Source organism: Scyliorhinus torazame, chromosome 17 (assembly GCF_047496885.1).
Source record: "Scyliorhinus torazame isolate Kashiwa2021f chromosome 17, sScyTor2.1, whole genome shotgun sequence".
Lineage (NCBI taxonomy): Eukaryota > Metazoa > Chordata > Chondrichthyes > Carcharhiniformes > Scyliorhinidae > Scyliorhinus > Scyliorhinus torazame.
Window position 1 is genome coordinate 13,274,653 of NC_092723.1, and position 25,025 is coordinate 13,299,677.

At 50.6% G+C, this 25,025-nt stretch overlaps 1 protein-coding gene across 5 annotated transcripts in view; it reads left to right on the plus strand.

The window, feature by feature from the left end:
- Positions 1-25,025, plus strand: part of LOC140393725 (transcription factor SOX-13-like) — a 209,879-nt gene that overhangs the window by 155,612 nt on the left and 29,242 nt on the right. For all 5 annotated transcript variants that reach the window (XM_072480049.1, XM_072480046.1, XM_072480050.1 and 2 more), the window contains 6 exons: positions 2,828-2,930; positions 10,869-10,955; positions 13,806-13,978; positions 18,782-18,850; positions 19,845-19,962; positions 22,466-22,542. In XM_072480049.1, the coding sequence (XP_072336150.1) occupies positions 2,828-2,930; positions 10,869-10,955; positions 13,806-13,978; positions 18,782-18,850; positions 19,845-19,962; positions 22,466-22,542 (627 nt within the window). The remainder of the gene's footprint in view (positions 1-2,827; positions 2,931-10,868; positions 10,956-13,805; positions 13,979-18,781; positions 18,851-19,844; positions 19,963-22,465; positions 22,543-25,025) is intronic.

The following is a 25,025-nucleotide window of genomic DNA, read 5'->3' on the forward strand; positions in this document are numbered from 1 at the left end:
CAATAGTCATCTACCTCTGTTGCCAGGTAAATTCAGGGTACCTAAGGCACAGTACATATACGGCTAGTCCAGTTCTGTTTCTGGTCAATAGTAACCACCAGGACGTTCATAGTGGGGAAATCGGCAATGGTAATGCCATTGAATGTCAAGGGACAATGGTTAGATCCTCTTGTTGGAGATGGTCATTGCCTGGCACTTGTGTGACATGAACGTTACTTGTCCCTTGTCAGCCCAAGCCTGGATATTGTCCAGGTCTTGCTGCATTTAGACGTGGATTGCTTCAGTATTTGGTGCTGAACATTGTGCAAACATAGAGCGAACAACCCCACTTCTTTTTTTAAAATGTATTTCATTACAAACCTGTATCAAAACAGGATACAACAAATAAACACCCTGGGATATATACTTCCCAGCAATCAACTGGGAAGCACGGTAGCATAGTGGTTAGCACACTTGCTTCACAGCTCCAAAGTCCCAGGTTCGATTCCCGGCTTGGGTCACTGCCTGTGCGGAGTCTGCATGTTCTCCCCATGTGTGCGTGGGTTTCCTCCGGGTGCTCCGGTTTCCTCCCACAGTCCAAAGACGTGCAGGTTCGGTGGATTGGTCATGCTAAATTGCCCTTAGTGATCAAAATTGCCCTTGGTGTTGGGTTGGGTTACTGGGTTATGGGGGTAGGGTGGAGGTGTGGGCTTGGGTAGGGTGCTCTTTCCAAGGGGCCGGTGCAGTCTCGATGGGCCGAGTGGCCTCTTTCTGCACTGTAACTTCTATGAAACTATACAGTCTGTACACTTTTTTTCCCCCTTTTGAACATCCTCACTTCTGACCTTATGTTGGAAGGAAGGTCATTGATGAAGTAGCTGAAGACGGTTGAGCTTCGGACACTATATGCCTTTGTACTTGCTGCACCTTTTTTGTTTTGGCCAATCCACCTACCCTGCACATCTTTGGGTTGTGGGGGTGAGACGCACGCAGACACGGGGAGAATGTGCAAACTCCACACGGACAGTGACCCGGGGCCGGGATCAAACCCGCCAGGAGGCAGCAGAGCCAGCCACTAAGCCACCCGGATGCCCTCTATTACATCACTTAACGTTTTTAGTTCTGGTGTGGGCTCAGTGACCTAAAGCGTGAACTGTGGCCGGTATTTTCCGGCCTCTCCCACTGGCGGGATCTTCTGTTCCTGCCTAAATCAATGGACTTTTCAGAGCTTCGCTGCATCTGCCGTAGCAGGACCCACTTTGCCAGACAGGAAAATCCCTGGCTGCTGTCTCCTCCATGGATACTGCCTGACCACACACACTCACGGAGGTGTTACAGCGCAGAAGGAGGCCCCTCGGGCCAACATGTCTGTACCGGCATCATGGTTTAGTGCCATTGCCCTGCCTTTTCCCCATAAACCTTGCACATGATTTTATTCAAATAATCATCTTGTGTCCTCTTGAATGCCTCCACCACACTTCCAAGACCTGCTGAGTATTTTCTGAGTAGGTGACCGATGATGCTGGAACGCTACGATCCTTCCCTTGAATCAGGCAGTTTGAAGTACTAAGTGTGTCCAAACCTCTACAAGCGGAGAGTGAGAAAGGAACAGGGTTTGAACCCTGTGTTGCTAACATCAATCTGATCCATACCGTCAAGCACCCCCCCCCCCCACCCCACCAACCTTTTAAGGTTCTGGCTCAACAACAAAAGGCACTACCCTCTGCGTAACAAGACCTCCTCCAGAGAAGGATTTAAAGATCAATGTAAAGCCCAATTGAAAAACATTTCTGAGACGTTAGTTTGGTGTGAGGAATGACGTAGAACTTCAGTGAAGAGCCAGAAGGTTTTGGGAAGCCTCATAAACTCTACACTAACAGCTTTAGTGCTGCGTTTTCCTACTTTGTCACTGAGCAACGCGGATCTTCAACCTTGCAAATGAATGTTGTGCACCCTGAAATCCTTTAACCATGCGGTAACTGGGTCAACTGGTCTTTGGAGAGAAGAATGAGCGATGTGTCTAAGGGGATGGTGCATCTTCCTCTTCAGGAAGACAGTAACTGGATAACCAGATTCCTGCAATAGACACTTTGCTCCCTCACTCACCCGTTTCTCCCTCCTCAACTCTTAAACATATCGGTAATTGTTAAAGAAATGTCTGAAATATTCCCCATTCTATTACATTCAATGTTCTAGGAAGAAGGTGCCATTTTTGTGGAAGTGTCGAACTGGCTTTTGTTAACCCTGGAATGAGACTGATATATTGGAAGTCACATGAATTAGTATCATTTTTAGTTTAAGTTTAGAATCTATTTAGGTTAACAAGTGGCAGTCCTTGTTTTTGAGGAGGACGAGTACTTTGAAGTGAAAATATTTCCACTCCTAACAGTCACGGGAGGTACGGTAGCACAGTGGTTAGCACAGTTGCTTCTCAGCTCCAGGGTCCCAGGTTCAATTCCCAGCTTGGGTCACTGTCTGTTCGGAGTCTGCACGTTCTCCCCGTGTCTGTGTGGGTTTCCTCCGGGAGCTCCAGTTTCCTCCCACAGTCCAAAGAAGTGCAGGTCAGGTGGATTGGCCATGCTAAATTGCCCTTGGTGTCCAAAATGGTTGGATGGGGTCACGGGGATAGGGTGGAGATGTGGGCTTGGGTAGCCTGCTCTTTCCCAAGGGCTGGTGCAGGCTGAATGGCCTCCTTCTGCACTGTAGATTCTTTGATTCTATGATAACACACACCCATTAAGTTGTTTGCTGCTGTTCATGGGGCCTAGTGTTGTTTTTCTGCTGTATAGGATGGGGCACTGTGGCTTGACAAGTGCAAACTAACTGACCTTTTCCATTTACAACCCAGGCTTCATCTTCACCAAGAGAAGAAGGGCAGCAAGACCACAGCAAATTCACAATTGCATTAAGCAACTTGGAAAGAATGGATTTCAGTAAGAATTTGACTGAGGGTGAGTGCAGCCACGTGTGAATTCAGACTAACTGTTATGATGTAAAATAGTTATCGCTGAGCTTCAGGGGCGGGATTCTCCGCAATCGGCTCGATGTCCGCCGACCGGCGCCAAAAACGGCGCGAATCAGTCCGGCACCGCGCCGCCCCAAAGGTGCGGAATCCTCCGCATCTTGAGCGGCCGAGCCCTCACCTTGAGGGGCTAGGCCCGCGCCGGACTGATTTCCGCCCCGCCAGCTGGCGGGAAAGGCCTTTGGTGCCGTGCCAGCTGGCGCGGAAATGGCTTTGCCGTGCGACGCATGCACGGGAGCGTTAGCGGCCGCTGACAGTTTCCCACGCATGCGCAGTGGAGGGGGTCTCTTCTGCCTCCGCCATAGTGGAGACCATGGCGAAGGCGAAAGGAAAAGAGTGCCCCCATGGCACAGGCCCGCACGCGGATCGGTGGGCCTCAATCGCTGGCCAGGCCACCGTGGGGGCACTCCCCTGGGGCCAGATCGCCCCGCACCCCCCCCCCCCCCCCCCCAGGACCCCGGAGCCCACCTGCGCCGCCTTGTCCCGCCGTTCGAAAGGTGGTTCAATCCACGCCGGCTGGCGTGGGTTGACAGCGGCAGGACTTCGGCCCATCGCGGACCGGAGAATCGCCGGGGGATTTCCGCCGACCGGCGCGGCGCGATTCCCGCCCCCGCTGAATCTCTGGTGGCGGAGAATTCGGGACATGGCGGGGGCGGGATTCACGCCGGCCCCCAGCGATTCTCCGACCCGGTGGGGGGTCGGAGAATCGCGCCCCAGATCTTCTTTGGAGTTGCAGCAAAGATCATCTCTCTTTTTCCCTCCCTATTGCTCATGTGTCTGTGCGCTACTCTGTGCGCCCAGAGAGCAGGCCTTGCATCTGACCACGAGACGGTAGCACAGTGGTTAGCACAGTTGCTTCACAGCTCCAGGGTCCCAGGTTCGATTCCCGGCTTGGGTCACTGTCTGTGTGGATTCTGCACGTTCTCCCCGTGTCTGCGTGGGTTTCCTCCGGGTGCTCCGGTTTCTTCCCACAGTCCAAAGATGTGCAGGTTAGGTGGATTGGCCATGATAAATTGTCCTTAGTGTCCAAAAACGGTTAGGTGGGGTTACTGGGTTACGGGGCTAGGGTGGTGGTGTGGGCTTGGGTAAGCTGCTCTTTCCAAGGGCCGGTGCAGACTCGATGGGCCAAATGGCCTCCTTCTGCACTGTAAATTCTATGATTCTATGAGACCTTCGCATGCAGTGCTGCCTTGTAAATGGCCACTAGGAGACTGGAATGGATGGCCTGTGCCTGGTCGTGACCTCTTTCCTTGTCGTTCAACTCTCGACCTGATAGCTCCTTTGGAATTACTTTGTTGAGGAATTATGGATGCGTCACTGTGCCAGTTACAAACTGGGAGTAGCAAATCAGCTGGGCAGATGTCAGAAACGTTCGGCCCCTTTTTGGAAGAGGAGAGGTTAAGAGGTGACATAATGGACGTTTTCTAGGTGATGCAAGATTTGGATGGAGCAGAACGAGAAAATCTGTTCCCCCTGCCAGAGATCCTAAACTTAAAATCATTGGTAAACTTCAAGAGGGAAAATGAGAACTTATTTCATTGGAATGCTTTACCTGGAAAGCTGGCAAAAGTTGATTCCATAATAATAATCTTTATTATTGTCACATGTAAGCTTACATTAACACCGCAATGAAGTTACTGTGAAAATCCCCTAGTCGTCACATTCTGGCGCCTGTTTGGGTACACAGAGGGAGAATTCAGAATGTCCAATTCACCAAACAAGCACGTCTTCCGGGACTTGCTGGAAGAAACCGGAGCACCCGGAGGAAATCCATGCAGACACTGGGAGAACGTGCAGACTCCACACAGACAGTGACCCAAGCCGGGAATGGAATCTGGGACCCTGGCACTGTGAAGCAACAGTGCTAACCACTGTGCGATCGTGCCACCATATTAAGGGGGTGTTGGGCAGGTCCCTGGAGTATGCAGGGGTGTTGACAAAAAGTGGGGGATGTGGAGCTAAACGCAACAATAAGGGCAAGCACAAGCACCATGGGCCAAATGGCCTTCTCCAGTACTATGGATTTCGCTAATTCTGTGTGAGCGGGCAGGCACATGTTCCATTTGGCTTGAACTGTTCTGGGAGCCCCTTTGACCTTCGAGATGCTTCCACCGTTGTTGCTAGCAATGAGGCTGAGCCGGTGGCTTTTAGCGAGTCTCTTTGATTTGGCTGCTGCCTTTCTCTAGGGCGGTTGCGACAAATGAATGCTTGTTCTTGGTCAGAAGACCAAGAGGTGACCGAGTTAAGGGCCCTTACAATTATGAAGGGGTTTAGTGAGATGGAGCCAGAAACTAGGGGGAAGAACTCTTAAGAAGGCCATTAATAAATTCACTTGAGGTTTAAAAAGAAGGTTCATTACCCAGGGAATGGTGAGAATCTGGTATTCCCAACCACCAGCAACAGCGGAGATGAGTAGTTTGGTGCATTTGGGGGATGGCAAATAAGAAGATTAGGAATAAAGGAATAGAAAGCCATGCTGATGGGGCTGATGAAGAGGTGTGGGAGGATGTTCATGTATAGCATCAATGTCATTAGATATCTTTCCTGTGCTGTACATGTGATAGAAAGTATGAAGCATCTGGACCTCATCAGGACAGAATAGGGGTTTGCTGCCTCTATGGTGTATAAAACTTGCTGGAATTCAGTCTTCATTCACAAACAGTGAAAGGAGAGTTGAATGAGGTGCTGAACAGCACCCGCACCGGCAGCGGGATCCTCCACCCGACAGCCAGTCAATGGGTTTTCCCATTGTGGCCACCCCCGCAGCATTGGGAAATCCGCGGGCGTGCCGGCAAAGTGGAGGAACAGCTGTTGGAGAATCCAGCCCACCATCTCTCATACCCACCCATTTTGAGGTGAATTCATGCAGTGTACCAGTAACACACGCAATTGTCGCCTGCCTGACTTCCTCCATATTCAATTTACAATTTGACTATCATTTAAATATTTGTACAGCTTATTGTCATTGGAATTAAATCAGAGGCCCTGGGCGAAATTCTGCGGAAACGGCACGATGTCCGCCGACTGGCGCCCAAAACGGCGCAAATCAGTCGGGCATCGCGCCGCCCCAAAGGTGTGGAATGCTCCGCATCTTTGGGGGCCAAGCCCCAATCTTAAGGGGCTAGGTCGGCGCCAGACGAATTTCCGCCCCGCCAGCTGGCGGAAAAGGCCTTTGGTGCCCCGCCAGCTAGCGCGCAAATGACATCTCCGGGCGGCGCATGCGCGCGGGAGTGTTAGCGGCCGCTGACGGCATCCCCGCGCATGCGCATTGGAGGGAGTCTCTTCTGCCTCCACCAAGGTGGAGACCGTGGCGGAGGCGGAAGGAAAAGACTGCACCCACGGCACAGGCCCGCCCGCAGATTGGTGTGCCCCGATCGCGGGCCAGGCCACCATGGGGGCACCCCACAGGGCCAGATCACCCCACGCCCCCCCCAGGACCCCGGAGCCCGCCCGCGCCGCCTTGTCCTGCTGGTAAGTTAGGTGGTTTAATCTACGCCGGTGGGACAGGCATTTTAGCGGCGGGACTTCGGCCCATCCGGGCCGGAGAATCGCGCGGGGGGGGCCCCGCCAACGGGCGCGGTGCAATTCCCGCCCCCGACGAATATCCAGTGCCGGAGAATTCGGCAACCGGCGGGGGCGGGATTCACGCCAGCCCCCGGCGATTCTCCGACCTGGCTGGGGGGGGGGGTCGGAGAATCTTGCCCAGGCCTGTCATTGATTTTTAAGTGGGTTAATACCCTTGTTAAAATTCCAGCTGGCGACAACGACATATTCACATGCTTTATCACACTGTGCAGATTCAATCCGCTTGTCGTGATAAATGGAAGAGATGGCCCGTGATTCCGAAATAAATTACTGTAGCAATAATTGCAGTTAGATGTTTAACATCCCCATTATAATCGCCAGTAATTGTGCTCCGATGCCAATAGCCACACCTACGCTATCAGCGCAAACAGTTTGGGGAGTGAAATCAATGGAGTGATTGATAAACTTGCCACGGTCTGGTCATTTAAAAAACAATCAGGTTTGAATGTGGCTCAATGGGTAGCACTCTCACCTCCGAGTCGGACGTTCTGAGTTCGAGTCCCACGCCCATAAAATGCCCTCTGAGATGGACTATTTCGAAGGAGAGCAAGTGAGTTATCTCCAATGTCTGGGGCAATATTTATCTGCATCGGGGTTCAGTTTAGCTCACTTGTCTAGCCAGCTGGTTTGTGATGTTGAGGAACACCAGCAGCGCGGGTTCAATTCCCGTACCGGCTGAGGTTATTCATGAAGACTCCCGGCTGCCTTAGGCGTGGTGATCCTCGGGTCAAATCGCCACCAGTCAGCTCACCCCCTCAAAGGGGAAACAACCTATAGTCATCTGGGACTATTGCGACTTTGCCTTTACCTATTTAATAGCATTGCAAAGGCAGATTGTCTGACCATTATTCTTTTTATTTGTATAAAAGTTGGTGATTCACTTGCGTCCCTTACAAATGGACTCCGTTTAAAACCCTGGTTGTTGGTTTAAGAGGCACAATCTGCAAAGTACAGCTCTGTAAATAAGTATAAAAGCGTGTGATGGAATACAACAATGGTCACATTGCTGTTTGTGGGAGCTTGCTGTATGCAAATTGGTTGTAAAGCGTTTCCAGAGGTCCGGTGGGTGTGAAAGGAAAGAAAGACTTGCATTTAGAGAACGCTTTTCATGATTAACAGACACCTCGAAGCATCTGGCAATCAATGAAATGCATTTTCACAGAATCATAGAATTTACAGTGCAGAACGAGGCTATTCGGCCCATCGAGTCTGCACCGACCCTTGGAAAGAGCACCCTACCCAAGCCCACACCTCCACCCTATCCCTGTAACCCAGTAACCCCACCCAACATTTTTAGACACTAAGGGCAATTTAGCACGGCCAATCCACCTAACCTGTACATCTTAGGACTGTGGGAGGAAACCGGAGCACCCGGAGGAAACTCACGCAGACACGGGGAGAACGTGCAGACTCCGCACAGACAGTGACCCAAGCTGGGACTCGAACCTGGGACCCTGGAGCTGTGAAGCAACTGTGCTAACGATTATATACTGCCCACAGTAGCATAGTGTAGTGAAGTGTAGTCACAGAGTTTTTTAATCTTGTCATTCTTAGAGCCATCGGGGGCGATTCTCCGATTATGGAGCCCAAGTGTTCACGCCATCGTAAACGCTGTTGTTGTGTTTCACGATGGCGCGAACCGGGCCCTGGTACGACCGATTCTGGCCTCCACAGGGGCCAGCACGGTGCTGGAACGGTTCACGCCGCTCCAGCCTCCCGGCGCCGCGCCAACCCGCGCATGCGCGGGGGACCTCTTTAGCGCACCGGCCCCAACTCAACATGGCGTCAGTGTTCAGGGGCCGGCCGCCGTAAGTAAGCCCTGGGGGGGGGGGGGGGGAGGCTAGCCCGCTGATCGGCGGGCCCATGACTCCCCCCCCCCCCCCCCCCCCCCCCCCAGTGAAGGAGCCCCCAACCCCCTCTAGATCCTACCATGCACACAAAATGCTGGTTTAAACTGGTTGAACAGGTTAATGGGCGTCTACTTGGTAATTTCTTTCTGCTCCCTTGCACCTATTTTTCTTTCATATTTGGTCATTTTTTACTATTGTTTATACCACCATAACAAAGGCCTGTGAGCACTGGTAGGTGCGGTATCTTGGGAGCAATTATTTCAAGAATGCCAAGAGCTTAACTCCAAGGCAGCCCTATTGAACAAAGAACAAAGAAAAGTACAGCACAGGAACAGGCCCTTCGGCCCTCCAAGCCCGTGCCGACCATGCTGCCCGACTAAACTACAATCTTCGATACTTCCTGGGTCCGTATCCCTCTATTCCCATCCTATTCATGTATTTGTCAAGATGCCCCTTAAATGTCAGTATCGTCCCTGCTTCCACCATCTCCTCCGGCAGCGGGTTCCAGGCACCCACTACCCTCTGTGTAAAGAAACTTGCCTCATGCATCTCCTCTAAACCTTGGCCCTTGCACCTTAAACCTATGCCCCCTAGTAATTCACCCCTCTACCCTGGGGAAAAGCCTCTGACTATCCACTCTGTCTATGCCCCTCATAATTTTGTAGACCTCTATCAGGTCGCCCCCTCAACCTCCGTCGTTCCAGTGAGAACAAACCGAGTTTATTCAACCGCTCCTCATAGCTAATGCCCTCCATACCAGGCAACATCCTGTAAAAATCTCTTCTGCACCCTCTCTAAAGCCTCCACATCCTTCTGGTAGTGTGGCAACCAGAATTGAACACTATACTTAACTAAGGTTCTATACAGCTGCAACATGACTTGCCAATTCTTATACTCAATGCCCCGGCCAATGAAGGCAAGCATGCCGTATGCCTTCTTGACTACCTTCTCCACCTGTGTTGCCCCTTTCAGTGACCTGTGGACCTGTACTCCTAGATCTCTCTGACTTTCAATACACTTGAGGGTTCTACCATTCACTGTCTATTCCATACATGCATTAGACCTTCCAAAATGCATTACGTTTGCCTATGATGGGCTGCCTTTGCTGTCGGCTTTATGTCTGCGCCTCTCTTAACTTATCATTCTTCTGTCCATCATTCTGTCCATCATGTTCCTCTGACCCCCCCCCCCCCCGCCCCCCACCTTTCCAGTGGCCTTCTGTCCAGCTTCCCTTCCTGCTACACACTCCTTTAACCCTCCAAATCTATTTAGCTACACGCTTGAGATTGTAACAAAACAAGGGCTTTGTGACAAGCAACTATTCTAGAATGTTCAGCAAGCTCGGTGGTTGACAGTGACAGCACGGCTGGAGGTTTGGGATCTTGCGGGGCCAGAGGCTGATGGGAGAGAGCAAGAAAGTGGGAGGAAGAAAGGGTCCCATGTGACTGGACGTTGCAAAACCAGATTAACCGCAAGTTTGAATCCTTGTCTACCAAGTGAGGTCTTCACGGGTCCGAGATCACGTTTTTTAAGTTATTTTGCCAAGTACAGGAATTAAACAAGACTGAATTTCAATGCAAAGGCCACCTAATTTGGAGACGTCTTACAGGAGGGACATTAGCCAGGATTCTCCGATCCCAGTGCGCCCTGCTACCGCTGCCAGCGAGGTGGGAGAACGTGGCGCTCAGCAAAACTTCCCGTTCTCAGTGCAGCGCGCCCGGAAAATCCCGCCGGCGTGAAAGGGCGGAGAATCCCGACCAGAGGGTGGAGTTCTCTGGCCCTTCTAAGGGATTCTGTGCGGTGAATGGGATCGGTGGTATGCAACAACCCTCGGGAATTCCTCCGAGTTTCAGCACTTGTCGCTTGACGTGTGATTTGCTGCTGGACCTGGTGTTGCCATTTTGCGGAAAAGTCCAAGGGATGGTGACTTCCGAGTGACACATGTTGTAGCAGGTCTCCTGCTCGAACAAATGAAATAATAACAAGAGACAGGTGAGGATCAACCTCCCAAGTGTCTCCATTAAATGAAACACAGTCACCTGATCTAGTGCGACGTCTGCTTGGAACATCGCCAGCCAATAAACAATACTCTGGCAAATCTCTGCATGCATCCTGGTTCGAGTCCTTGACAACACACTATGGGGCCAGGAAGCCTATTGCCAAATGGACTCATTTGCAGCACTCCCCGAGACCTTTAGCTTCCAGGCTCCTGAGAAACATAACCAATAATGAGTCGTGGCCACCCCTCCTTTGGAGGTCCATAAACTAATCAGACATGTGAAACATCTGCATTTCCTCCTCATCTCTTGTCCGCTCCCCTGCCCACTGGTCTCCGGGGTGTTGGGACTGGTCAGAGAGCCTCGCTCAATGTAAACTAGATCCAATTCTCCAAGTACTTTTTCTAACACGTCTGTTCCTCTCTCTTCCAACAGTCATGCCAAATATTGAGAGGTTGCTGTCCAATGATTGGAAAGACAAGCTTCTGGAAAAATGTTCACTCAGCAGCAAAGATATCAAAGGTACGGCCTGTGTGAACGGCACCATTTCTTTACAGTCACAATAGGCGGTATTCCCCCCCCCCCACCGGGTGGGAGAATCGCCGGGGCGCCGCGCGGATTGCGCCACGCCGCCCCGACCCCCGCACGTGATTCCCCCCCCCCCCAAAACCAGCGGCGCGTGAATCGCGCCGGGCCGCTCGGAGAGTCGCGGCGAGCGGCGATTCTCCGGCCCGAATGGGCTGAGCGTAAACGGCCTAGTCCCGCCGGCGCCGTCCACACCCTGGTCGCTGCCGGCGGGTACTCGTTGCGAAGGATTGGGGGGTGGCCTGTGTGGGTGGGGGGGGTGGGGCTCCGGAGGGGCCTGGTACGCGATCGGGACCAACCGATCGGTGGGTCTGCCTCTCTGTCGGCGGGCCTCCTTTCTTCCGCCGGCGAGCCTGGATCCATCCGCCATGTTTGTGCGGGGCGGCCTGGGGGAGGACGGCCACTGCGCATGCGCTAGTCGGTGCCAGCCCAACTGCGCATGCGCGGGACCCTAGGCGCTGCGTCTTTCACGCGGCGCCTGGTCTCTGACACCGCGCCGAGGCTCCACCCTCCTAAAGCGCGCAATGCCCCTGCTAGCCCCACAGAGGGGGTACAACAGGGGTCTGGGACCGGACGCTGACACCAGAGTAAAACACTCCGGTTTTTACTCCGGCGTCGGCACTTAGACTCCTGTTGCTGAAGGCCAAAGTGAATTATTTGGTGAATGATGTGCTGGAGGAGGCAGATTCCTTTGCAAGAAGCATGGGCTGGGTGTGGGGTGAATGAGGTTTTTGGATATTGGGAATGGGCATGTTGATATGTGGAATTATTGGGGTTCCTTGTTCATGTTTGCATTTTTACTGTTCTTGTTGGGGCTGCATGTTTTCCAAGTTGGGCTCAGATCTGGGGTTTAGTCTTATGTGGGTTTTTGGTCTAACTGTTGTGAAAATATCTAGCTCCCTGTTGAAGGTCTATGTTTTAAGGAGTTTTTTTCCCTTTGTTTTTATTTATCTTCAAGCATTTTTCTTCACTCTGGGCAGGAGCGGCCCTGCTAGCCGAAGAGTTAGCTAACAGGAGCGGCGTTGAGGGGCTGACTGCAGCTCATTATAGTGGTTCTGTTTTAGACCGTGAACTTAGTGTTTGTGTTCTGTTTGGGGTTAGGTTTATTAGATGTAGGTTTTAGTGGTTTAAGTTTGCCTTGCTGTTTTCAGTATGCATATTTGGGTGTAGTAGTGTCTGATCGAGGGGGGGTGAGAGGCAGAGGTAATTTGCTGAAGGTGACTGCAGATTTTTCTTTGTCTAATCTTGTCAGTGGGTTTGGCGGCCATGTTGGGTGAGCCTGGTTGCCGTACTGTCTATGTAACTGTTGGATAATAATAATCTTTATTAGTGTCACAAGTAGGTTTTCATTAACACTGCAATGAAGTTACTGTGAAAAGCCCCTAGTCGCCACACTCCGGCGCCTGTTCGGGTACACAGAGGGAGAATTCAGAATGTCCAATTCACCTAACAGCACCTCTTGTGGGAGGAAACCAGCTCGCCCGGAGGATAATCCCTCTTGGTGGAAATGGCTGACTCCAGATTGATGGGGACGGAGTGGGGGGTGAGGGGGGGGGGGGGGGGGGGGAAGAGGCCCCCAATTCATCTGGTCAGTTCGAAAGTCGTGGGGTTGATTGGCCATGTGAAAAGGTCGAGGGTATTCGCTCACCGTAAGAGTTTAAATGCTGCCGTGGTAATTATGCAAGAGACTCTCCTCCGGGCTGGAGACCAGACAAGGTTGCAGAAGGGGTGGGTGGGACAAGTGTTTCATTCGGGCTTTGATGTTAGGGCCCGGCATGCGGTAATAGTAATCAATAAAAGGGTTCAGTTTACTGCCATTAAGGTCTTGGCCGACCCCAATGATCGGCATGTTATTGTCGGTGGATCTTTGGTAGGCACCTTGGTGGTTCTGGTTAATGACTATGCTCCAACCTGGGGCAATATGGATTTTATTAACAAGTTGCTGGCCTCCAGCCCCGGTGTGGATTTGCATCAGCTTATTTTGGGGGGTGACTTAAACTGTGTTCATCTAAGGAAGGATTGGTCCAGGCCCAAATCTCTGACCCCATCAGCGGTGTCCACGCCCTTGTTGTTTTCCTGTCTCGATTTCTAATTTCTAACATTTTGCCTTTCATCCTTCTGCAAGATCATCTTGTTTCGTGGGTGTTTGTGTGGAGAATATTGTTAAAATGGTTCCAGGTGCCTGGAATGGTTGAGTGCGTGGAACGCGTTGCCAGGGGCGGTTGTGGAAGCAGATACATTAACGGCGTTCAAAAGGCATCTTGACAAATACATGGGCAGTGTGGGAAGAGGGAATCGGCACAAGGAAGTGCTGAGGGTTTTGGCCAAGGTTGGTATCATGACCGATACAGGCTTGGAGGGCTGAAGGGCCTGTTCCTGTTCTGTATTGTTCTTTGTATGGTTGCCAACTCTGGTTGGTCATATTCCTAGAGCTGTTACCATGTCGCCTTCTGCCTCCCATTGCTTCACTCACACTCCTGCCATTGGTCCCAAGACACACCCTGGACCAATAGGAAAGCAAAAAGAAATTTCCCATTACCCAATTGATTCTTAGCGGTCAGCTGTTTTTAAAACAAACTAGCAAGTGTTCAAAGTAAATAAGAACCACGATTGACTCCATGCAATGTCCTGGAGATGAATCTTTTCATTTCTGGGGACGCCAGGGCATTCATTCCTGGGGGGAAGCGACGGTGATGTCAAAGTGATTTTGAAGGGGATAACTGTGCTTTTTAATATATATAATCCTGGGATAATTTTGCGTTTTGTGTCTTTTTTCTGATGGGCCAGGAACAGCAGAGAGTCTGGCAGAGAAGGAATTGCAGCTGTTGGTGATGATAAACCAGCTGTCGAGTCTCCGAGAGCAGCTGCTGACTGCCCACGCAGAGCAGAAGAACATGGCAGCCATGTTGTTTGAGAAGCAGCAGCAACAGATGGAGCTGGCTCGACAGCAACAGGATCAGGTATGTGGTGGCGGGGGGGGATTAAAAAACGAGGCACTGACCAATGCGGCCTCAATTGTTGTATTCTCTATTCTGCTTTACCTGGATGGCTCTGATGCGTAGTCTTGAATAAAGAACACAAAGCTTTGTTAACAAACTATAAATTTATTACACTACTAACTAAGATTCGTTCGCATTCCTAAAGTAGAAGGTTATTGTATAAAACTATGCTATCTCTAACTTACAGAACTCTCAAGTATACAACTGTTCTCTGTGTCAGCTCTCTCCGAACTCTTAACGCCTAATCATCTAATCCCAGAATCCCCATGTCACATGATATATATATGACTGTCCTGTTGTTCCCTCTAGTCGTAAGAAGCATTACCATTAACTTGTTAACTCTTCACATTCCAGTAAATATACATATCATTACATCAATAGAAGTCAGAGGTTGCACAGACATTCACACCGTAGATTGGATATCTTTGAAAACATTTTTGGTGGGTCGACGTCGCAGTACAGTGGGAAAACAAACTTGCATTAACGTATTTTCTTCACACCTCTCCGAAATGTTGCAAAAGAAACACAAAATCAATTAATTCCTTTGAAGTGTTAGTGACTTTGGAGGTCATAGCTGCCTGAGGCATTCTCAGTGAACCTGCTGCCTTTATCTGGACCATCCTTTACGGGTGGTTCTTGGACAATAGTTTTGTGGGTATTTTTTTAACCCTCGAGTGTTGAAATGAATGACCAGTTCATCAGTTCTTGGCCGAGGAAGGAAATGCTGGGCTTGAAGAACCCCTGCTCCCCTTCAACTGTGCGGCATTGTTTAATGTCCATGCAAACCATTAGGTGACCGCCATTGAAAATCACATCTGATGGACAGTACTCCTAACAATGCAGCATTCTCTGAGTACTGTTTTCCAATGCCAATGTAGTTTCTGTGCCAAATTTATCAGTTGTGTTTCCTACCAACTGAGCTGAACTGTCAAAGTACAACTTGGTTCAGGCTACAACACAGCCAAATCTCAAGTGCATGCAACCTGATAAATCTTACACACACACACACACACACACACCTTATTGTCCCATCCCTAATTGCACTTGAAAAGATGGTGCTGTGCTCACTTCTCGACCAGCTGCCACGTGGTGTAGGTACACGCTCCGTGCTGTTGGGGAAGGAGTTCCAGGATTTTGACTCCCCTAACAGTGAAGCAACGGTAATATTTTTCCAAGTGAGGATGGCGCATGACTTGAAAGGAAACTTCCAGGTGGAGGTGTTCCCATGTACCTGCTGCCTTTGTTCTTAGAGATGGTAGCAGTCGTGGGCTTGGAAGATGCTGTCTAAGGATGAGCTCCTGCAGTGCATCTTGTAGATGGTACACACAGCTGGTACTGTGCGTCGGTTGTGGAGGGAGTGAACATTTGTGGATGAGGTGCCAATACTGCGGGCAGTTTTGTTCTGGGTGGTGTTGAGCTTCTTGAATGTTGTTGGAGCTGCACTCATTCGAGCAAGTGAGGTACTCCATCACACACCTGACTTTTGCCTTGTAGGTGGTGGACAGGCTTTGGGGAGTCGGGAAGCGAGTTACTTGCTGCAGGATTCCTAGCCTCGGACTCTTGTACCCACAGTATTTATATGGCTAGTCCAGTTCAGTTTCTGGTCAATGGTAATGATAGTGGGGAATTCAGCGATGGCAGTGCCATTCATTGTCAAAAGGCAATGGTTAAATCCTCTCTTGTTTGAGATGGTCATTGCTTGGCACTTGTGTGGTGCGAATGTTACCTGCCCAAGCCTGGATATTGTCGAGATCTTGCTGCGTTTGGCCATGGACTGCTTCACTATCTGAGATTCCGGTCAGGCCTTCATCTGCTTCCCATTAGTGGGATCAGTTTCACAGCAGCCTCCAGCGGGTTTCCCGTCCCTCCATGGTGGGCACCAGTGGAAGATCCCTCGGGAAATTCACGCTGCGGCATGTGAGCATCCGTGGCTGGACCAACATTTATTGCCCGTCCCTAATTGCCCTAGAACTGCGTGATTCGCTGGGCCATTTCAGAGGAGGCAGTTAAGAGTCAGCCACATTGCTGTGGGCTTTTAATTACGTCAGTTAAGAGTCAGTCACATGTAGACCAGACCAGGTGAGGGTGGCAGATTCCCTTCCTTAAAGGACCAGGTGGGCTTTTAATTACGCATGTTTTGTGGCCACCACTGAGACGAGCTTTATATTCCAGATTATTAATTAAATTCAAATTCCACCAGCTGCCGTGATGGGATTTGAACCCTTGGCCCCAGAGTATTAGCCTGGGCCTCTGGACTACTAGTCCCGTGGCATTACCACTAATCCACTGATTCCCCTGTTGAATGGATCAAACCTCATCCCATTAGTTTTGACTGGATAGGATTCCCTAATGCAACTGTCAAATATTATTAATCTTGGAAATGTACGGTACAAGTCAGAAAATGCTAGAAAATGCTCAGTCATAAATCAACTGCAAAGAGAGAACGATTTCCATTAACATTCTTTTTTTGCCTTGCACCATCACCCCCTCATTTTATTTGACCACTCCTCTCTTCATTCCCGCTTGTTCTTTCCCTGCCTCCCTCCCAGCACTTGCTTAAACAACTGTTACTTCTCTTACTTTTTCCAGCTCCGATGAAAGATTTAACTCTGTTCCGCTCATCAGATATTGCCTGACCCGCTGAGTATTTCTAGCAATTTCCTGCTCGTACATCAAATATCTCTGCCCCTCCTGTCATTGAACAATCAGGACCCTCAACTCATCCAGAACAATCTATAGGTCAAGAATGATGGGCTTTCTACAGTAATATCTCTCTTAGAATTGACAAGTGTATAATTATTGCTACTTGTTTTGTCAGTGTCATTTTTCCCGTTCTCTCACTACTGATCTAGGGTATGACTTTGTGATGTTGTGAATATTTGTGTCTAAATCTCTTTATTTTCATTAATCTCTGTACTCTGGATCTTGTTCCAAAACATTGCGGTTGTACAAAATCTCAAGTGGGCTAATTGAATCGAATTTACATACATAAATAGCCCAGCATTCTAATGACGCTCAATCTAAGCTTGAGGAACAGCACCTCATCTTACAATTAGGGGGCGGGATTCTCCGACCCCCCCGCCGGGTAGGGGCAGCAATTCCCATGTGAGGCAGAAATTCACAGGGTCCAGTCCCACTTCACGGAATCATAGAATGCCGACAGTGCAGAAGGAGGCCATTCGGCCCATCGAGTCTGCACCAACCCTCCGAAGGAGCACCCAATCCCCCACCCTTTCCCAGTAACCCTGCAACACAATTAACCATTTGGACAATAAAGGACAATTTATCATGGCCAATCCGCCTAACCTGCGCATCTTTGGACCGTGGGAGGAAACCGGAGCACCCGGAGGAAACCCGCATGCAGTCACGGGGAGAACGTGCAAATTCCACATAGTCACCCGAAGTGGGAATTGAACCTGGGTCCCTGGTGCTCTGAAGCAGCAGTGCTAACCAGTGTGCCACCAAGCCGCCGCTCAGGGACGTCAGCACATAATCTAGGCCAACAGTGTCAGCACTGGGGGAGTGCTGCACTGTTGGGTAAGATGTTGAGGCGAGGGCCCATTTGCCCCTCTTGGGTGGACACAAACGATCCCATCCTATTATGGGGGAAGGTGATGCTGTGGTGTACTTTCACTGGGCTAGTAATCCAGGGGGCCCAGGCTCTGGGGATAGGGGTTCAAAGCTATCCACGGCAGCGGGTGGGATTTAAATTCAATGAATAAATCTGGAATTGAAAAGCTTGTCTCAGTAACGATGACCTTGAAACCATTGTAGGTTGTCATGACCCATCTGGTTCACTAATGCCCTTTAGGGAAGGAAATCAGGTCCTTACCTGACCCGGCCCATATGTGAGTCCAAACCCACAGCATGTGGTTGCCTCTTAAATGCCCTCCGAAATGGCCAGGTACGCCACTCAGTTCATGGGTAATTAGGGATGGGTAACCAATGCTGGCCCAGCCAACAATGTCCACAGTCCATGAAAGAATTAAAAAAAAAAAACTATGATGGAGGAGAGCTGAGAGTGTCCAGTGTCCTGACTAATATTTATCCAGCAACCAACTTCCGCAAAACAGATTATCTGACCATTGTTGCGTTGCCGTTTTTGGGACCTTGCTGTGCGCAAATTGGCTGTCACAACAGTAATTATGCTTAAAAAAACCCACAAACTTGGGGCAGCACGGTGGCGCAGTGGGTTAGCACTGCTGCCTCATGACGCCGAGGTCCCAGGTTCGATCCCGGCTCTGGGTCACTGTCCGTGTGGAGTTTGCACATTCTCCCCTTGTTTGCATGGGTTTCACCCCCACAACCCAAAGATGTGCAGGGTAGGTGGATTGGCCACGCTAAATTGCCCCTTAATTGGATACATGAACTGGGTACTCTAAATTTTAAAAGGAACACACACACTTAAATGGTCGTAAAACAGTTTGGGATGTCCTGACCTTATGAATGTAAGTCTTTTTGTCACGAGGGAAATCCTGTGAAGATTTCCAAATGTTACTTATTACAGGTTCAGAATTTTTAGGCAAGGGCGTCTCTTGTAGTCCAATTCTGCGTAAGTGAGACGTCCAGAGCTGAAATGGGAAATCGGTGAGGCTGCAGTGGCAGAGAAAGCAATCGAGATTGACCACTGCTTCCCGAGATACAGTTCAAAGCTACATAACAATCCTGATTGAGGACCTAAAGCTATTCTCGTACCATTGAGGTACCATTTTTTTTTTCTTTTCATTGAAAATCTAAATCATTGTCCATTTCTAATATTAACAGATCGCAAGACAGCAGCAACAACTCATCCAACAACAGCACAAGATTAACCTCCTGCAACAACAGATTCAGGTAAGGGATCCAACAATTGGTTCCCTTTTTTTGAAAAAGCTTGGAGATAAAGAGAAATTTCTCCTCTGAGGGTCTTTAACATTCTCTCCGCCACTCAGCAGTGGAAGCTGGGCCATTGAATTCATTCAAGGCTGGGTTAGGCAGATTTTTGATTAACGTGGGGAGTTAAGGCAACAATCTGATCAGTCGCAATCTTACTGACTGGTGGAACCAGGCTGAAGGGACCAAATGGTCTATTCCTGCTCCTATTTCTTATGTTTAATACGGTATTGTGCGGAGTCTGCACATTCTCCCCGTGTCTGCCTGGGTTTCCTCCGGGTGCTCCGGTTTCCTCCCACAAGTCCCGAAAGATGTGCTTGCTAGGTGAATTGAGTTCTCCCTCTACGAGGGGATTTTCACAGTAACTTCATTGCAGTGTTAATGTAAGCCTACTTGTGATACTCATAAGGATTATTATTATTATTGTGGTCCCCGAAGTTGAGTAGGTTAGCGTAGAAATGGATTAAAACCATTTCAGTGGCCCTTGAAAACAACAGTCCCATTAGCTGCTGTGTGTTTTTCTTGAGTTCTGCACCCATTTCTATTGAGAACTGAAAGGGCATTTGGTAAAGGGATTGCTTCAACGCTTTGTGCTTTGCCTGGAGCATGTAGCAGGTTTAATGCGCATGTCTTGCTGACTGCCTTCCATTGTCCCTGTACATTTTGATACAACGTTGTGTCATTTTGATGTCAATCTTGCCACCTCTGGAGCTGTACTGGGGCAGACAGCTGTTTGTACCTCTCTAACCAGAGCCCTTCTAGTAAAAAAAACACAGATTAACGTATGGCACAATGCATTGCCAAGCCTTTGAAGAATGATTGTGAGTCTAAGCCTCAAAGGAACCAAAGCTGTGTTCAATTGTGATGAAATATTTGGAGCCATTCACCTGGGACGGATGTTAAATTGAGCAGCACTGAATTTTCTGTAATGATTTCATTGTCTCTTTTCGTTTAGCAAGTCAACCTGCCTTTTGTGATGATCCCGGCATTTCCTCATAGTCCACAGCCTCTCCCAGTCACAACTGACCCCCAGCTTGGACTTCAGATGCAACCAGGACTGTCCTGCAAGCCAAGTATGTTCCCTTCACTCTCGCGTGTTTATAATGACGTTTGCCCCCAGTGAGAGCTCTCTGGCGGGATTCTCCGACCCCCCCCCCCGCCGGGTCGGAGAATCGCCGGGGGTCAGCGTGAATCCCGCCCCCGCCGTCCTCCGAATTCTCCGGCCCCCCAAAAATCGCCCCGGCGTCAATCGCGCCGCCCGCTTCGGAGAATGGCGGGGACCGGCGCGACGCAATGGGCCCCGGGGCCGCTGGTATTCTCTGGGCCGCGATGGGCCGAAATCCCGCCGGTTTAACGAGGGTCCCGCCGGCGTAAATCAAGGTTGGACGCTACCGGCGGGACCCAGCTCCGTGGGCGGCCTCTGGGTTCCTCCGGTGGCCTGGCCCGCGATCGAGGCCCACCGATCCGCGGGAGGGCCTGTGCCGTGGGGGCACGCTATTCCTCCACGTCAGCCTTGTACCGATCCACAATGGCCGATGCGGAGATGAACCCCCCCCCCCCCCCCCCCACCCTGAGCATGCGCGGGGATGACGCCAGCAGATGCTGGCGCTCCCGCGCCAACTTGGCACCAGCCGGCGGAGGCCCTTCGGCGCCGGTTGGCGTGGCACCAAGCCCCTTCCCGCCAGCCAGCACGGTGCAAACCACTCCAGCGCCGTCCTAGCCCCTGAAGGTGCGGAGGATTCCGCACCTATGGGGTGGCTCGACGCCACAGTGGTTCCCGCCAGGGTTTGCGCCGTTTTTTTCCCCGTCCCAACGATTTGCGCAGAATCCCGCCCCTCGTTTTTAGTGTGTGCACAGCAACCTGGCCTTCAGCTGCATCCTTTACTGTACGAGGACCGCTGTGGCTGCAATGGTCCTTTTACAACACTCAACATGGACTGAATTAATGTAAAGTACACTGGCTGTGTTCTGAAAAGCCAGGTTTCTCTAAAAGCTTCCCTCTCTGCAAGAATTTCTTGTGGCTTAGACGCTGGTTAGTCGAAGAGGCAAAAGCCATGAAACTTGTTCCAGAAAAAGACATATTGGAGGTCAGTTTCTACAGGAAAGGGAGGGAGTTGTCAACAGTTTATAATGCAGTAGTTCAGAGCATCTTAGAGGGCTGTGTTGAGGGAAATACCTCCCCCCCCCCCCAACTTCATTTTTAAACTGTTACAAACCCTCTCTTGAGCCACGACAAATGTTTCCAAAGGAAGACAATTTTTCTGGGCCCATATGCAAATAATGGCATCTTATGCAAGTGTGTTAACCAGAAAGTCCCAGACTAATATATATTATTAAAAGGGCTTAAAATCATGACTTTCAGAATGCCAAAAGAAAGCAGTGATCTCCAACGAGGGGGAGTTTGGCCCGGCTCCAACATAGAAAGGAGGAGCCTCTGCACATGAGTGACACTTCCAAAGAAATGGCCTGGCGATTCCTTTACCTGCTGCAGGTGGAATCCTTCTGATTTTACTCTTCAGCTGATAGCACCAAGCTGTCTCCACTTTTGACACAACCATTTCTGGTCATAGCTAGAATCCTGTGTACAGTTCTGGTTATTGCATTGCATTAAAGATACGACCACACTGGAGCGTGGGTGTGGGTTCTGCTAGACTCCCCATTGTAGCAAGAGATTCGATCTCCGAGGCCTCCCCAAATATTCCCAACCCCCATGCTGGGCAACCTCGGCCCGATCATGCACACACAAAAAATGTCAAGTTGCCAGTGCCAACCTGGCACCATAGCTGTGCCCATGCCAGCTGGCAGTGCCATCCAGGCACCTTGCCAGTGCCAAGCTGGCATCCAGGTGGCACTGATAAAGGACATGCAGCTGGGGGGCCTCTGATCCCCTGGGAGACACCCATGAGTGCCATTCCGTCTGATCCCTATATGTGGGGACCAGTGCTGAACAGCGCTCGTCGGAGGTGAAGGGGATGAATCCCAAAGCCTCAGGTACCTCGGGAATCTGCCCATTAGAGTGAAGCTAGCTCCCTCGCTCGAACATGCAGATTTGCCAAAATGTAATCCTACCCATTGTGGGCGGGATTCACATTGCAACGTTTCGCAAGATTGCATTGAATTTCGCGAGGCGTTGCGAGCCGCGTAGAGCCCAGGAGCGGGGTGTCCCGGCTTGCGACGGCCACGCTGCGCCGCAGTGAGCTGCTTTTCGGTTCACCGTAGCCGTTGGACCGCGCCCATAGAGTGGGATAGGCTGGCATAATCACAATGGGGCCAAGTGGGATATTGACTGAAGACAGGATTGAGCTCAGTTTGTGATGAGCCAATTTGGAATAGCCTCTTTGTCCAGGTTGAAAGTTGGCCCATTAGTGAGGCGATGGGATAGTCATTGTCTCAATACATCTGAACCGAGTATCTTTGGAGGGGGCGAAAATTCAAATGAGGGAAGGACAGTAATTAAACTATTTTTAGTTTGTCTAATTGGCGATCACTAGTCTGGTATTCCAATGGCCAGTTTAGTTACGTTATGACAGTGTTGCCACTTTTATATATGTGTTTTTGTTTCCTCCTCATCCCCAGGTGACTATGGTCTGCAGCTGATGTCAACTCCCCCAGCAGCTCGGAGGACTCCAGGCCCAAGCCCTGCCCATACGCACGTGAGTCCAGTAGCTAATGCATGCTGTGAGTGAAGTGGGATAACATGGAGTTTTTCTCTTGACTTCGGCGGGATTGAGATTTTTTTAAATCGCCCTTGCAGCAGAAACGTGCATTGATTCTTTGAGGAAGTAACAAGTAACGTGGGTAAAGGGGAACCTGTAAATGTGGTGGACTTGGATTTACAAAAATCATTTAATGTAGTGCCACATCAAAGGTTGCTGGGCAAAATAAGAGCTTAGAGTAGAGAGTAATGTGTAAGCATGGATAGAGGATTGGTTAGCAAACAGGAAACCGAGCAGAGGGCTAAATGGGTCTTTTGTGGAGTGGCAAGCAGTAACCAGTGGAGTGTCACAGAGATCAGTGCTGGAGCGTGCAACTATATGGGCAGCACAGTAGCACAGTGGTTAGCACTGTTGCTTCACAGAGCCAGGGTCCCGGGTTCTATTCTCGCTTGGGTCACTGCGTGGGTTTCCTCCGGGTGCTCCGGTTTCCTCACACAAGTCCCGAAAGACGTGCTTGTTAGGTGAATTGGACATTCTGAATTCTTCCTCAGTGTACCCGAACAGGCGCCGGAGTGTGGCAACTAGGGGATTTTCACAGTAACTTCATTGCAGTGTAAGCCTACTTGTGACACGAATGATAAAGATTATTATTTGCAATCTACGACAATGACTTGAATGAGGAGATTGGGTGTATGATAGACAGATTTACTGATAGCACCAAGACAGGTAAGGAAGCAAGTTGCCAAGAGGAAGTTCTACACAGGGATTTGGACAAGTTAAGTGAGTGGGAAAAAATTTGGCAGATGGAGTATAGCATGAGAGGAACAGGGGCGGGATTCTCCCATTCGGCGACAGAGTGTCAACGCCGTCGGAAACGCCGTTGCGTTTCACTACGGCGTGAACGAGCCGCTGGGAGTACCGATTCTGGCCCCTACAGGGGACCAACACGGCACTGGAGCGGTTCACGCCGCACCAGCCTCCCATCCCGGCGCGAACTGTGCGCCGCGGGCTCCGCGCATGCGCTGTGGCGCCGGTATCAACGAGGACATGCGCAGTGGCGCCGGCATCAACCAACCATGCGCGGTGGCCTCCCTCAACACGCCAGTCCCGACGCAACATGGCGCGGGAGTTCAGGGGCGGGCGCGAAAGAAAATAGGCCCAGGGAGTGAGAGGCCGACCCGCCAATCGGTGGGCCCCGATCGCGGGCCAGGCCCCATCAGAGGACCCCCCCCCCCCCCCCGGGGTTGGAGCCCCCCTCCACTCCCCCACATGGCGCCCCCCGATCCTGCGTGCAGAGTTTCTGCCGGCTGCGACCAGGTGTGGACGGCGCCTGTGGGAATCTGCCTTTTTAGAGCGGCCGCTCGGCCCATCCGGGCTGGAGAATCGGCAGCCCAGCCGCGTGGAGAATCGGCAGCCCGGCCGCGTAGAGAATCGCGTGCCGGCGTGGAGCGGTTGCGGGGATTCCCTGGCGCGGGGCTGGGAGAATCCCGCCCATGAAGTTTTCCATTTTGGCAGGAAGAATAGCAAAGCAGTATACTACTTAAATGGAGGGATCGCAGAACTCTGTGGTACAGAGGGACCTGGGTGTCTGGTTATATGAAACATAAACAATCAGTATGGAGGTACAGCCAATGAAGGAGGCGGCGAATAGAGTGTTGCTGTTTATTGCAAGGGGACTGAAATATAAAAGTGGAAAAGTTTTACTGCAACTGTCTAAGGCCTTGTTGAAACCACATCTGAAATACAAAATTTGCATCTGTTTCCACCTGATTAATGGGCTGGTATCCTGGATCTCCGTGGTCAGGGGGATAAACGATGTCACTCAAAATGGCACCCCAATACTAGGAATCTGCTGAGCTCTCCTCCATGCACACATTAGCATGGTAAAGGAGACGGTATTGCACTGGGGCACCGCTCCCGGCACGAGCGGAGACCAGCAGCGAGTCTCCGCTGACGGGTGCACCTTAGTCTCCAGAACAGAGAATTCAGCCCAAGATGCTGAGGGAACCTGATAGAGTGGAAGTTGGGAGGATGTTTCCTCTTGTGGGGGAGAGTGAAACTCGGAGGGGGGCACAGTTTAAGAATAAGAGGTCTCCTTTTGAGAGTGAGATGAGGAGAATTTTTTTCTTTGAGGGTCATTTGTCTGTGGCATTCTCGTCTGCAGAAAGCAGTGGACACTGGGTCATTGACTTTATTCAAGACTAAGTTAGACAGATTTATGATGGACAAATTTTTAAACAGAAACTCAAGGTTGCATTGTATGCTTTCTGTGTTTAATCCAATAATATCTCATAAGAAAGCTGTCATTAGCGAAGCTGAAACTACTTTCATATTTACAATTACATGCTTAGCACAGCATCTCACTCCCAGTGCAGACCTGGGTGGGAGATAGGTCTCACCAGGCCTTGACTCGGGCCTGCTTTTAGACACTATCTTAACGAGCCCCAGGTGGTTGGCCTCCACCCCCTGCCTGAGGAGCT